The sequence below is a fragment of the Drosophila santomea genome, chromosome X (genome assembly GCF_016746245.2).
Source record: "Drosophila santomea strain STO CAGO 1482 chromosome X, Prin_Dsan_1.1, whole genome shotgun sequence".
Taxonomy (NCBI): Eukaryota; Metazoa; Arthropoda; class Insecta; order Diptera; family Drosophilidae; genus Drosophila; species Drosophila santomea.
The window spans coordinates 12808114-12823511 of record NC_053021.2 but is presented as its reverse complement, the minus strand read 5'-3'; the positions used below and the strand labels follow the sequence as shown (position 1 = coordinate 12823511).

The following is a 15398-nucleotide window of genomic DNA, read 5'->3' as shown; positions in this document are numbered from 1 at the left end:
CTTTTGTCTGCACACCTATATCTGTCAAACACACCTCCGTACACTCCAGTCTGATTGCCCCTTGATGGACAGTTCAGTTCAGTTCAGTTCAGTTCAGTTAGGTTCTGGGGGGAGACAGGGGGGTGTATACTTGGTCATCGGTAATCGTCGATGGGTCGATACCGCTTCACAGTCCGCAGTCCGTTCTCCTTTGACTGCCGAGAGTGCGGGGGAATTTATGTTTCACTTGTATTACGTATCACTTATATTATGTATTATCGATAAATATCGATTTTTGCTTATCGGTGGACTTGAACTGTTAATGAAATAGGATTGACCTAATTACTATCATATTTATGTGATTAGATGTACGCCAGGATACTATATTTCGTTACTCCATCTTAAGCTAAGAAAAGCGATTATTTCGATCATTTGATCGTTCTCATACATATAAGTATACCCTCGCAATTAGTTATCGATTGTCCAGGTAGAAGCAACGCTGACCAATTTCCGTGAAACCGCTCCAATTGGCGGTGATTACGGCGCACTCATTGATGGACAGCTCGTAGATGCATTTTTCAAATAATGCTGACTTCTTTCTCTAGCTTTGAACCAATTTGAAGACCTCCTTGTGTCTTCCACATCCACTGCCACTGCCACTGCAGTTGTGCGCCGTTTGATGTGACTGTGCCTGAAAGTATGCCACATTGGGCGTGACGGGGAGATTATTGCTATTGTCGTATCAATTGGTAGGATTTACATGCGGCACGTTTTTCTGTATGTTGCTGAATAAATCACAGCCCATACGGACATGTTCGTATGAATAATTTGTGGACTGTATTGCTTTTGGGCCATACACTCACTATACAACTGCCAGTGCCCCTTCGTAATTGCTTTATAAAAAGCGTGTTTTTGGGTCATCAAAAATTGCAGCATAATCGATTGAATTGGTAAACAAATCGATAAACGTTTACTCGCCCGATTGGCGACTGCTGTTACGACTACTAAATAAAACTTTAAATTATAAATGTTGGAAGAGTTTAAATTTACGAAGGTACATATATCACAAAATACTTGATTCAAACCAACGAATTTCATTTCAAAAACAATGAATGTTAAACACCCTTTTCCAGGGTATCCCGCATAGCCCTGAGCATCTCGGGCAGCGAACCCACATGACTATCCACGCAGTTGCTGGAGCAACGTTCCGAGCCATAGGCAGATCCATGGAGGCGACACTGCTGGATGCACTTCTCCAGGCGATTCTCAAAGTCGGATATGCCCTGCTGCACGAAGCAACGGGCTCGGGTCAAGCGGATCTGGCAGCGGTCCACGCACCGCTCCACCGCCTCCGCATTCGCATCCGCATCCGCACAACAGGCGGTCGCACAGGTGTGCATCTCGATCTGCAGCTTGCGCAGATAGTCCCGATCCAGATCCTCCATGGCGGTCAGGATGGCGTTGTCCACGCGTTCGCGCTGCTCCTCCGAACTCGAATGGTCGCAGTTGTCCATTTAGTTGTTGGTATAAAGTTTGATATGGAATATATATGAAAGTCGTTTGTGATTTGCGTTTGGATAGTTTTGTGACGGAAACACGCCGTGCCACTGTGATTTTATCATTTCAAAGTAATTTATGTTATTTGCTTACAATTTCTAATATGATATCAGCAGAAAATGATGACTTTTCTTGGGCAAATACCTAAACTAAAGTCACGGTTTCCACATAAATCAGTGTGGAGCTATCGCTAATTGAACTCAAGTTCATTTGTTTTTGCTGATAAGTGCACTGCTGAAAGTGCATATAAGCAGAAGTGGGACAACATTCACTTGCACAGCTTTTAAAAATGCAGTACTTGCATATCTTGGGATTCCTGCTCTTTTTGGCCGCTTCTGGTTCGACTTTCGATCGGGATAATCGATTCTATGGACTACGAATTTCTAAGGACCATGCCGGGCAGCTAACGATGCCGGAACCAAAACCGGATTCTGTGGCACTTTTGCAATACAGGGTATCCACACGTCAGTCCTTCACGCCATTTGAAAGGCGTGTGATACGTTTACTACGTAAGCTGGGCTTATTGAAAAGCGATGCTGAAAAAGTGCTGGATGCTCTCGAAAAGGACAAGGATCTATTGCGAAGATTGAAGAAGTTACTCGACGAGGTCGACAAGGAACACGAGACCGATGATTTCCTTGAAGATTTCTTCGATGTCATTTTTTCGAAGAAATTATAAGCCGCTTTCGTTCAGTTGTCAATTACTATTTAATAGAGTGATATTCAAATAAGTCAAATTAATCGAAGGCCCGCTTATCTCGATCGATAACGATATTGCCGATTATACCGATTACAAGCTAGTAAATGAGTGAATGAGCTATCAGAATGCCATTAAATGCTTTAATTAAATTGATAGACATTGCAAACAATCTGATTGCTAATAGCTAACAATGTCATTACCATAATCGTTTGGATTATTCTAATCCCACCCCCCCCCCCCCCACTTCCTCCTACCCCACCACACCCCCCCTGGCTCACCGTCCGTCGATAATTATCGATAGTTTTGGGCACTTGTGTTGGGCCAACTTAAAACACCGCACAAATGATTGCCATAAATTTGATGGCAACAAACAACGACAACAATGAGTAGCGCTGCCGCCCGCGCTTTCTCCGCAGTTCTCGGCATTTCTCCGCTCGACTTTCTCCGCTCCTCTCTCCACTCAGTAATGTGCCAACTGTTGAGTTTCCTTCCGCTTCCGAATGCGAGCGCGAAAGAGAGAGAGGGAGAGCGACAGCGAGAGCGAGAGGGCGTGCGACAGAGATGAGGCGAGCGGCAGTGTGTGGGCGGTGGGTGGGCGGTGGGTGGCGAAGGGTAAAGGAGTGAGGAACGATACGGCCACTCGCTCGCTCTCTGTCTCTCTCTCTCTCTCTCTCTCTCCCTCTCTCTCTTGCGCCGGCATCGAGGGCTGCTTACAGGTGTTTATAGTAGTTCGGCTTTTGCCGACCGCAGCCGAAGTGCCCGGCCGAGTGCTGGCCTCTCGCTCGCTCCCGCACAGTGGCCCAATGGCGCCCTCTCGCTCCCGGTCGCTTTATATTCCTGGCAATGCGTCGCCTTCGCATCAGTTTCATTTGAACGGTCGACGAGGCGCGTTGTGCTAGGAAGAAATAAGAAGAATACACTTAAATAGCAGAACAGCCCAAGCAGGCCAAACATTTCAAAGCAAAGCATATACCAAACTCTCTGGAACTCTCAAGTTCTCCAAAAAAACAAAAAAAAAAAAAAACACCGACATCGCCCAAAACAAACAAAACACACCATAACCATACCAAAAAAAAAATAAAAAATAAAATAAATAAAAACATAAGCATACTGAAAAACTTACTATATCTAAATATCAAGTAACTATTTTTTTGAATGTGCTTCTAAGTGTTGTGCTACAGCTATATTAACTTGTACAAATATTCGAAAATATTCAAAGATATTCATAAGTACTTAACTAACACCTACAAAAGAAACTAGGTTACAAACTTGCAACTAACTCAAAAGTGAAGAGAGATAAAAACTAGCCAGTCTTAAGATACAATATCTTTGCAGTCTTTGTGATTTTTGAATCCCAACTGTTAACGTGTAAAAAGGCACGCAAAAATGTGCACGAAATTTTCACTTGACTCGAACGACTGAAAAGTGCGTTCCATTGAGAAAAGAAAAAACTGAATGCGAAGCGGTAAATATGAAATGACTTATTCAAATTCATTGAAAAATTTCCTTGGAAAATTTGTTGATTAATTTCGTGATGTGAGAGTTTATGTGTCGTATGAGTGTGTGTGTGTGTATTGTGGTTTTTGGAAAACGTTTTTATATTTGATCTTCAAATGGGGATTCCCAGACTTATTTAAAGTTTCAGCCAAAAAATGTAAATATTCATATATGCTAGGAAAAGTTCCACAGAATTTGCTATGCTCCAGTTAATAGAATCCTACATGGAAATTATCAAGAACTTGTTTCTAAGCTTGTGGTCTTGAATTTAATGAGTTCCCTTTGGTATTGGATAGAAAAGAATTTGAATTTGTAAACTGCAAACAACAAGATTTTAAGATTACACAGATGTCAAATAGTTGACTTGAATTGCTTGACTTTATTAATATATTTTAGTTTAAAGCTGCGCTTGCAGCCTTAATGAAAAAATTGCTGTGTAACAGTCAGTAATTTTGAATGAAATTCCTGCAATGTCCTTCGCTTTTCATTCAGTATAAATTCAATTACTCACATTCCCATTGTCTTCCGATTGTATGTGTGTCAATAAGATGATTTAATGGAAAATCGTCTGCAATTTCGGGGGCGAAATTCCTTTTCTGTGTGTGTGTGTGCCGTGCGATCGGCAAAACAAACTCGTTACGCATACGCCGTGTGTGCAATTGTATTAGACGATGCCATTCATTGAAAATTGCTGGCCACAGCGAGCGGTTTAGGTTTAGGTTTTGGTTTTGGTTTGGGTTTGGGTTTAGGTTTTTGGGCCACTCTGGTTGGGGATTTGTGTTCTCGTCGGCCAGCCTCGTTAGCCGAACTTTTTGCCACATTCGCATCCGCACTGGGATCCACACTGGCATTCGCACTGGCATCCGCACTGGCATCCGCACTGGCATCCGCACCGGCATCCGCACACGCATCCTTCGTACGTGTCCTTTTGCTAATCGCTGCGTTTAAGGAACTGCATGCTGGAGGATGTTGCAGCTCTTGTATTGGCGCGTGACCGGCTTTCCTCCTGACATAAGAGCGCGAAATGGCGAAAATAACGTAATGGCAAAAGGCGGCACTCTGTGCGGTCGGCAATCTTTGATTTCCCATTTAACCATTTACCCATTTCCCCGGTAACAGGAAAATGCCAGACAACGCGGCGTATACGTGGCGTTCCTGTTTGTGCTTCCGTACTTTTGTTGTCCTCAAGTTTGCATTCAACGTCGTGCCTTCAATACAAATAATAATAAACATACAATTTAAATTTAAATAAGGAACATTGAGGTGAGAGTTTCAGAGTCTTCAAAACTTTCAATTAAATTGGTTGCGTTCTTAAATAATACGACTAATATCATATTTTTAAATCAACAAAGTATAAACTTGAAGCCTGCATAGATTTTGAATAATAAATTTGCTTCAAAATTGGTTAAAGATTTTTATACGACGTTGTTCGTTTCCGAAATAAATAAATTGCTCCCCATTCGCCTTGCGTACATATAAAAATGTGATGTTTCAATTGTTGATCCATGTTCTTTTTGTTTGCCCTTGTTTGCTTCACTTCACATAAAATATTCAATTTTCATTTCTTGTCGCTCTTTTTCGTGAGCCAGGGGTTAGCATATAAAATCCAATAAATATACACATAAAAATTGAAACAAAAAATAGCAAAAATATCCAAATGGAAATGGTTGAAAGATACCGCGGGCTATTTGACAGCAACGAGGGGTTAACATGTACATATGCATCGCATTTTGATTGCAGATTGTATAGCCAATGTAAAGGTGTTTCCTTTGCCAAAAGCACCGTGTTAATTAATGGAAATTGCCATTTAAAATTTTTTTTTTTTGGGAATTCTACGAGTATATGGAATGGTTATAGAAATTGCATTGCACTAGGGGTGCTGTGTAATTTATTCACCGTTTTACACCCACAAATTTCCACCATCAATCATTGTTCTATATGGCAGTTTAGGTGGGGTATATTGATAACATGGCTTTGGGGGCATTTGGCTAAATAAATATTATGATGGAAAATATCGAAATGACAGCGGTGGTGGAATGAAGTTCTACCTGATGGCATTTTAAGTGGAAAACAATGTTGCCGCACGGATCTAGATTCTAGATTCTAGTTGCATTGTTATCGTAACGCTGATACGGTTTTATATGGATCCATGGGGATTACTTCGAGTGCGATGCTATTAATCAAAAGTTCTGAAAGCCAATCCTGCAGCTTGGCTTTCGTTTGAAAGAGTTTAATCCATTTGTAGTTAGAATAAAGTAGCATTTAATATTCGAAATGCAATTCACGTTCTTACAAAGCTTAATGAAATAGTGCTAAAATTATTTTAGCTAACCAAACAAAAGATGAAATTACCTTGATTGGGGTTAGTGCTTCCATTTTTTTTAGACAGAATACACAGGTACACAAAATGTGATTAACTAGAATTTGAATACGATGCTGGCAGTCCAAACATGGCAGCCACTTTATCCCTACTTTGCTTGCTTTCACATCTCAAGTTTAACCCATTGTTGGTTCTTAGTTGGTTTTCATTCTTCTTTTTCTACTGTTTTTCTGTATTTTTTTTTTTGGTCTTTTTTTGTGCTGAAGAAGGTATAAATTGGGGGCGTGGGTCGAATGTTGAAGTGTTGGCATTGCAGGTGGAAAATCAAGGGGCTTTCCGTGTGCGTTCGGGGCAAGAGTTAAGTGATTGCTGCTTCTGTGTTTTAGCCGGCTGAGCTTTTAGCCTGTCAGGGAGCTGAGTCTTCGGCCAATTGGGGTTTTGTTTTTCGCTCTTTTGATTATCCATTGTTGGTCTTATGCTGCTTCGCTTCGGTGAAAACAGACAGACAGTCGGAGAACTGACAGTTGTCGGTGGGTAAACATTCGGCCAAATAGTAGTATACCGCCCCCCTAGTTTTTGGCCCATTTCGGCTATTTATGTTCTTGTCAAGACGGCGGCGGCGGCACACATGGCGTATGCTCGATACGTATGCGCAACATTAAAGCCAAGTTATGAGTCTCTAACAGGCCAGGGCAACAGCATAAATAGCAACAGCAATGCCAACGGCAACGGCAACGGCAATAGCAACAGCCAAAGGATCGAATCGAAGTGAACGGGGCCCGAAGTAACCAAGTCGCCTGAAACATAGCAACCGTAGCCCGTAATAACTAACGTAGTTTGCCTAAGCAATTTGGCACTTGTGCGCTTTATGGCGCCCACTGGTGCACCTTGCACAGTGGAACCAAACAGCTTAAAGTCCCATTAATAAACTAATGGCAAATTTGCACTTTAAAGGAGCAAAAGTACTATATCTTACATATTCCCTTAATTTTGGTAGATTTTATTAAAAAATTTCAGAAATGATGATTATATTTTATTTACTTTCGACTCACTGTTCATCCGCTAAGCAGCTGGCAAAGAGGAGTCATTCACAACAGGGCCGGGAAACCCGTCAAGCAGGCAGAGTTTCAAAGGAGCAGGGGAAGAAGATATCCTGGGGAACCAGGACGACACGGCACATGTGCTTAACTGCCAGCATGAGGCTGACGACACTGTAACGTTGTCACTGTTGTCACTGTAACGACTGCTGTTGCTCTTGTTGTTGCTATTGTACTGCCTGCCAATGATAAATGCAAATAGGTGAAGACATATAGGGGCTATTCGCCAAATCAAAGGACATGCGGGGCGACATTACGCATACGCCATGTGTTCCATGTTTGAGCATCTCGCTGTTTGCAGTTTGCAGTTCGCAGTTAGCAGTTAGCAGCTCGAATCTGAAATCTCGACTGCAGAATGCAACTGATTGAGTGAATCCACTAATCGGCGGTGCTCAAACGATTGGCAAACATTGTTAGGAGTGCAAACATTTCCCGTTGCGAGCCAACTAAATAAGTTTCCCCAATGAAAGGAAGGTGGTGCTTAGTTTTGCCCACGACAGCTGTCATCGCTTTTGGTTTCGCTTGGGCAGACAAACAAAAGCCACAAAACACCACAGAACTCACTGAAATTTTGACTAACTGCAGTGGCTAAAAGCAAACGAAAGCAACTGGAAGCCACAAGAACCAAAACAAAAAAAAAGGGGGAAAAAAAAGTGAAATAAAATAAAGCACCACCCTCTACCGCCAGTTTATTGTTATTGTTATTGTTATTTACACTGGAGTCATTGACACGCGCCGCGTTGTTCTTTTTGTGGTTTCTGACCCAAGAAAATGTGGAAATTGGCCGGGGAAAATGGGTGGGAAAGTCCGAACTAATAAAGCCAACTATTCGGTTCTTTTATTTGCCCATTTGTGTGTCGTAAATGGGGGCCACTTCGGTTCGCAGGCAACTCAACACAAGGGGTTATTCCAATTGAAGAATAGATTTTTAATAAAGTTTCACAAAGTTGCGACGCGAAAATAAAAACCGATAAAAAATGCTGTTGAATGTGATTATACGAGGCAAATATTTCACAAAGGTTTCAATTCAAATCACTGCACCATATAAAATTCAGCTGAATTGAGCACTAAACGTCTTAAAGTTATTTTTATTTTATTACCACCATCGGCAAACGATTTTCACGCATGAAAACAGCGTAAACGGATGATGGATCGACCATGGATGTGAAAGTTAGCAAGGTTGGGGGCAGAAACTGATTGGTAGAAGGTAAATGGTAGCATCTGTAGCTTCGATGTCAGCCAAAGTAGACGAAACAGTCGAAAATGCGAAAATGTGTCGGGATTTTTGCATATTTTCATCAAAGCAATTTCTATGCACATGTGTCCCATGTCTTTGGCGCTTTGTCGTCGTGCATAGGGGTCTTAATTGCATGGCCATACTCACACGTTCACATCATCACCCACACACACACACACACACGGACACACACACAAACACAGGCACACAGACACACACGCACACTTGACCTTTGCTTCTTTGCTTAGATGGCATGAATAATTGAAGTGGAAGTGTACAGTGGAGTTTAATCAAGAAATGTTCCTTGAAGAACGCTAAATTAATTAGTGCATTTAAGTTGACAACTTTTTTGTAAGCCAAACTGCAGAAGAAGAAACTAAATAAACAAAAATGATTGCATTTTTGGCATGAATAAAAGGAATAGAGTAATTTACGCTTCCTTTGCATTCAAATTAAGTGAAACTGTTTCCTTGGTTCTATTTGCTTGGCCAGCACTGTGCGCTGCGTCCATGGTCCAGTTGCAGACCATGTTCTCGTGCTCCTGCTGGCTTAACCCTTGTTGTCCAACGCAGTGAATTCTCCTTGTAGGGGGCTTAAGCACACGACGAGACACTTGGCCACGTTGACAGCTCATAAAATTTGCATATAAACTGCTTAGCCAGATAAGACTGTTTTCTGTTTTCTGCTTTTGGCTGCTTCTCGTATTCCGCTTCTACTTTTCCGATTTTCCTTGTCCGGCCTTGACCACGCCCCCCCGTACCGCCCACCCTCGTCGTCCCTTTTTGTCAGGCCGGAACTTTGCTAATTAGTCGTAATGCAAATGCAAATGCATATTGCATTGCAATTTAGTTGAATTAGTTTAAGGAATTTTCCATTCCGCTTTTGCAGTTGCAAGAAGCATCGCAATAAGTTGCAGTTCACATTATTTGATGCGAAAAGTTTGCAAGCGTTTTATTATAAGCTTGTTTGTAAATTAATTTAAAGTTCTGATTCGGGGTCAAAATCATATTGAATTATCCATACCAATTACATGAAAACCCATACAAGTTTCTTTTTTGTAATTTTAATTATTCCATATTCCATCCGCATCAATTTTTTCATGCAAATAACTTTAGGGGCCAAGTTTGAGCTTGAATATTCATATTGATGCACAGGGCCGCACATTCTGCAACCAAACTTATTCAATATCTTTCGTTCAACTTTTCATTCACTAGCTTTATTATTTACACTGCACTTGTTTATTTTTATTTCCTGCTGCTTCCTTTTCGCGCTGAAGATGGAGATGCCACTTAAATTGCTAGCCCGATTTCTGAGTTCATTCAAGTTGCAGTGGCAGTTGCAGTTGCAACAGTCGCATTCAACAGTCAACGGAGTGCGGGGAAAAATGGATTTTCTTTCCACCCAATTTCCAAGGGCACATTTCATAAATCTGGCCATAAATAGGCCAAAGCTTAGTCACACTCGAGCAGCATTTCTCCCACTTAATGTCGTCACAAATTCGTTTCGTTTCGATTCGATTCCCTTCTGCCCTTCTATTTTTTTTGCCATTTTTTTGGCCATCTATCAAAAGACGCTAACTGGAGGACAGCTGCGACTGCTGTTTACTTTTTGCAGTTGTCTTACCAGCTAGCCACTCACTATTAGGACCGGGCTAACAGGGGGGGCGTGGCACTTGGCTTAGTGGGCGGTCGTCGCATATAAAGCGAAAAAGATTTACGAGGCATTGAACTCGTTCTTACTACTTTTTTTCTTCTTGGTTTTCTTTTTTTTTTTCTCCTTTTATCTGTCGCAAGCTTATTTTTTATTTGGCTGGACGTTTGCTTTTCTAATGGCCACAGTTGATGATTTGATTTATTTTCGCCTATGAAACCTCTCTGTGTTTTTGACACATTTCTATCATAAAAGCCATACTTGTCAGTTTTATGAATTAGTTTTTTTGAAGTGCCATAACTAGTTGTTCAACTGAAATTGTATTTAAATTTGAGCTGTAAAATGTGTTATTACGAAATACTTTGTGGTTTTTTATTACAGTTACCACCCATTCATAACTAGTCTTTCATAAAACTTCATTTAGGTTCACCTTCAAATTGTATACTAGTTTTCAATTTCAATTGAAATCGTTTATTTTTGACCGCAAAAATCTAGCAAAGCACCTCCCACGCTTCTCAATTGAACACTTTCATCTAGCCTGAACCCAAATAAAATGTGTAAAAACAAATTGAAACATAAAAATAAACAGCAAGCTGGGTGTGTGGGAGAAGCATTCAATTCCCTTTTTACGACTGTTACCCGATGCCAACTTTGTTCGCCAAATAGTTTACTTGAACTTTGGGGCATCCTTTTCGACCGAAAAAGAATAAAGAATAGAAAAAAAAAAATAGGAAAAATACAGCAGAGAAAGGGGAAACTCTGGCTGTGACCATTGTCAATGCCAAGGCAAAAGAAAATAATGACAAATGTGAGTTTTATTTTAATGTGTGTAACATTCGGGGGCGTCATGCTGTGCCCCACGATGATGATGGCGATGATGAGCTGCGTTCATTGACCGCCGCATTGAGTCTGGCAAAACATCACTCATACGACATGTTGCACGACCCACAAACGAACACAAACACCATCACAAACACAAACAGAAACACAAACAGAAACAGAAACACGAAAAAAGTATGCAAATTAGTGATTATGAGCACTTGGCGGGCTCTCAATGAAAATTTATAGATGCCTCAATGGGCTTCAATATATACATAAACGAGTATAACCATAGATATGCATGTTGATATGCAGATGTGGCAAACTTCTGCCCTGATTTATGTTTGCCTAATGCCTTTTTTGTTGTCTCGCACGAATTTTGTTGATCCCTATCTGCTCTTTGGGAAATTGAAAATGCTGCACGGAAAACTTGCACGGTTGCAAGGTTGCAAGGTTGCAAGATGCTGCTGTTGCCTGCGGCAACTTTTTCTAATTAAAAGACTGCAAGTTGACAAAGTGCATTGCTGTTGGCCACATATTTGTCTTGGCAGCAAACTTTGATTGGCTTGGGATCGACTGATATTAGAATTTAATAACTAGCACAGGTACCACACGAAAATGGTTATTTGCTTACACACACACGAAGTCATCCAGAGGTTATGTGAACAAACATCTCACATCGATGTTGTTTATGGCATCTTACATATTATTTGAGGTGCACACTTAAATTCAAAAATATTTTACTTGTAATGCGACATTCGTGGGTCATTAGTTCGATTTTTGGGCTTTAATTAAAAATGAGTATTACTTTAGCATTGCTTGTAATCCATCAACTGCCCGTCGACCATTTGACCGTTTGAACTTTTCCATTTGGACGGTTTGCAATCGCTTTGCGGACCAGGCTATATGCACATAGTTAAATAGTTTAAATGACGCCTGGGGTCTATTAAATGCCCGAAATGCCCATGTGTGTTAAAATCGACATTAATTATCGTTTGTGGAGCAGGCTGAGCAGCGGGGGGAGGGTGAGAAATTGCAGCGAGATTTGTGAGAACTTGTTGCCTTTAATCTTCGCACGCTCAATAAATTGGCACGAAACTCGCTCGCTTTTCTCTATTTTCTTTATTTTCTTTATTTTTGTTGTTTTCCGTTGCTACACGAAAAACGTACGAAAATTAAAAACCCGAAATTGTGAAAAACGCTTCAGTGACAAAAATCCAATTAAATATTATGCAAAGCACAAATTTTCGTCTGCAATTGATTAATACAAGACGAAAGTATTGAGCAAAGTATTACAAATGCAGTGACAAAGCTGGCCAAAAATATATGGCTGGCATGGAGAAATATTCAAATTAAAAAACACAACTGCAGGGCATTAAAAATCGAATTTAAAACTGAAAACCAAACGAAAGCAAACTAAAGCAAACCAAAAAGAAAATCTTTGGCGAAATTGGTCGCAAAACACGCCGCCAGGTGTTTGAAATGTGACGTGATTAGATCCGAAACAAAGATAGATAAACACAGAATGCCAAACAGTTTGTACGATGCTATATTATGGCTCTTAAAAGATCACATTCGAGGGGAGCAAAGATGTTTATTTTTAGGCAAAACAATGCAGACAGATCGCTTCGATTGCGGCTAGATGATGGATGATGGATGGATTGCTGGATGGGTGGATGGTTGGATGGGTGGATTGGTGGGGAAACTGCCTGGCATGACGATGAAAATGATGAAAATGGGGGAAAATGTATCGGAAAATGTGAAGGAAAACGGATTGGGGGCGACGGGAAATGTGTGACGTCTTCTGAGCGGCATTAATTGTTATTGAATCAATAATTCGGAATAACAAAATCGCATTGCGGGAATGTTTTCATGCGGTGGGAAAAAGATTGCGGATTAATTGCCAAATCAAAATACAAAATCGAACGAGTGGAATTTTTTTTTCCTGAAAATATATAATTACTCGAATTAAAGACTGCTGAAAATAAGACTATTTGAAACCATTATAAATTAAAACCTATTTAATGTTACAACAATAATTGCAAACAAGTAAGCATTTAACATTAACAAATTCCAATTAAAAACGATTCTCAATTAATAACAGCTAAGAAATAAATTTGGCACGCCATTAGCCACAATAAAAAATGATTAATTATACAGCATTGCGGAATTTTCTTTGGTATGAAAAGAAATGGCAGAATAATTGCCAAATCGCGCAAGCAAAAATATTTTTCGCGAAGATGTATTGTAATCGCTGGCTTTTCAAATACACATTGTATGGAATAATATTTATAATTTATTCCTCGCCTGCTCTTTGATTTGTCAATATTTATCGAGCATTTTCCATTGCTCCTCGCATTTGATTTAATCCAAAAATTCCGATTGCTTGAGGTAAATGAATAAGCCAATCCCTATTATCAGCAAAAATTGTCAAACAATACTAAATCTAGTCCAATTAGCTGGTCCAATGCCATGGATTGTTTATTATTTAAAGTGTCGTGTCTCATTGTTTGTTGTTCAAACAGAGTACAACTTGCCATTCGGCATTGCCATCGGCAAATAGAATTAAGAGACAAGACAGGGCTTACTGTACTACACAGTGATCCCAAGTTTCCCAGACTCATTGTTGCCTCAAATTGCTCCCCTTGTTCTTGTACTTGTTTTTGTTCCTGTTTTTGTTCTAGTTTTTGTTATTGTTTTTGTTCTTGTTCTTGCTTTACTTTTCTTTTTGTTTTTGTTTTTCCGTCTGCAGCAGTCGAGGGCCAGAGAGGGGGAAAAAGTGCGGGGAAAGTATGGCGATGGAAAGGAAAAGGCATTGAAAGCCACGAGCTTACTTGTTAATCACAACATCCAAAGCCAAACAGACAAAGTGCAATAACTGCAAATGGGTGGGGATGGCCAGAAATGCTACACTGAAAACAAACGCATTTACCTTAAAAATGCTTAAATATGTCACAAATAAAGGTACATTTAAGAAGTTATGCAATAAGACTTAGTTGTACCAATCTCGCAATGCATTTTCTTCACTTTGATATCCCGTTTTTCTGGCAGAAAACCTTTTCTTTTGGGGGGTAGCACAGCAAGGCTTGTTACAAATATTTGCATCATCAATTTTGCTGCGTCGTCAATAAACAGAAAAGCGAGAAAGTTGCCAGTAGCAGCAGAAGAAGAAGAAGGAGAAGAAGAAGGAGAAGAAGAAGAAGAAGAAGGAGGAGGAGGAGGAGGAGGGGGCGTTGTGAAGAGGAGCGCCATGGTGGGGGCGTGGCCGAGACGGCGTTGACGACGACGCTAAAAATAACAAAGTGCAGCTCTTGAGCCGCAAATATGACAGTCTGGATAACAGCGGCGACAGCCGCCTCGGTGGCAAGGATAAGGATAAGGATAACGTCGAGCTGGGCCAAGAGCAACAATAATACGAGTATAGTGTGGTAGTGGTAGTGTATGTACGGCGGGCTTGGAAAATGGCGTTAAGTTGACGCTGACGAATGCGACATCGCCAAAAGTGAACCGCAAATACTTCAGAATGCATTAGGGTTGCCACGCGCTCTAATGGCGGAATTCACAAGGCTTTTAGATTTTAGTCAGTCGCACAGGGTTGTCACGTTTGAGTGTAAAGCATTTGCTAGTTTTATGGTTAGCTTATGACGCTCCTAAAATTATTAGAGAATAAATTGCGACCGAATTGTCAAGCTAGCAAATAAAGCGCATTAAGAGTTGCCACGTCGGCTTTTGAAGCAATTTAAATAGTTTCTGCACTCTGTAAATAAACTTTTTCGACAAGAGCTCGTCGTATTTCTGTCACACAGTTAAACTGCAAAATTCCTATAAATAAACGCCTTTTCCCCGGAATCTCATTTGAGTTAGCAACTTTTTCCGCGTGACTATCTAATTATCCCTGCGTCGCTTAGCACCCACACAGCTCTCAGATTTATCTTTGGCTGCAAAAATGTGAGCTTGAGCAAATTATTCGCCTGGGAATCCTGCGATTTGCACCGCCAGCCTTGGCCGGCCAGATCTTCGTGGTCAGCATTTAGTGAAAATGTGGGGGGAGAGAGGGGGAGATGGCAAAATGCAGCGACCATTTTTCTGTGTCATTAAAAACTTGCTGACTTTATGCCAAACGTTGCCTTGGCGCGACTAATTAAAAGCTTGCGGTTTGAGTGCGTTTCGGGTGCGTTTTTTATCGCGCCCCATGCCGCAACTGTTGTGTGTTGTTGTTTTTGTTGATAAAGCGTAATGTTCGGTGTGTTAATTACATTAAAATTATATATAGAATGTAAACAAATTGCCGTCATTCCACCATTCCATTCCCTTTCCCTTAATGCACAGCAAAGTGCCCTTACCGCCGGCTGTAAATATCAAATTAAAATGACATTACTTGAGGCCATGCTGCGGATGGAGTTTGGTTGGCGTTAATTAATTTTTAATGAATATATATTGAGAATGCATTGAAAGCTATCATACTCTCGCACATACGTATGTTGTGTTTGTGCCGGCCTTATGCTATGTTAATTACTTTTTTGCACTTATTTTTTATACTTA

At 40.7% G+C, this 15398-nt stretch overlaps 4 protein-coding genes across 12 annotated transcripts in view; 2 read left to right on the top strand and 2 right to left on the bottom strand.

The window, feature by feature from the left end:
* LOC120457299 overlaps positions 1-15398 on the bottom strand; it is a 140678-nt gene that overhangs the window by 15426 nt on the left and 109854 nt on the right. For 2 of the 3 annotated variants that reach the window (XR_005616928.1, XM_039644780.1), the window contains 2 exons: positions 4245-4941; positions 2515-3131 (listed from right to left, as the gene is read on the bottom strand). The exons of the other annotated variant lie outside the window; for it this stretch is intronic. Coding sequence is in view for 1 of the 2 variants with exons in the window: in XM_039644780.1 (XP_039500714.1) it covers positions 2947-3131; positions 4245-4644 (585 nt within the window). In the remaining variant the exon portion in view is untranslated. Of the gene's footprint in view, positions 1-2514; positions 3132-4244; positions 4942-15398 lie in introns of those variants that run through there. 3 annotated transcript variants of the gene reach the window in all.
* Positions 1-15398, top strand: part of LOC120457292 (eye-specific diacylglycerol kinase) — a 121386-nt gene that overhangs the window by 16503 nt on the left and 89485 nt on the right. The window lies entirely within an intron of this gene.
* Positions 1002-1783, bottom strand: LOC120457301 (protein FAM136A). The gene has a single exon (XM_039644784.2). The coding sequence runs from the start codon at positions 1491-1493 to the stop codon at positions 1095-1097; it is 399 nt and encodes a 132-aa protein (XP_039500718.1). The 5' UTR covers positions 1494-1783; the 3' UTR covers positions 1002-1094.
* LOC120457302 lies at positions 1804-2441 on the top strand. Its single transcript, XM_039644785.2, has one exon. The coding sequence runs from the start codon at positions 1826-1828 to the stop codon at positions 2213-2215; it is 390 nt and encodes a 129-aa protein (XP_039500719.1). The 5' UTR covers positions 1804-1825; the 3' UTR covers positions 2216-2441.

Bases quoted from the DNA above. Each gene is read 5' to 3' on its own strand.
- LOC120457301 (XM_039644784.2), bottom strand. From the start codon at position 1,493: ATGGACAACTGCGACCATTCGAGTTCGGAGGAGCAGCGCGAACGCGTG.
- LOC120457302 (XM_039644785.2), top strand. From the start codon at position 1,826: ATGCAGTACTTGCATATCTTGGGATTCCTGCTCTTTTTGGCCGCTTCT.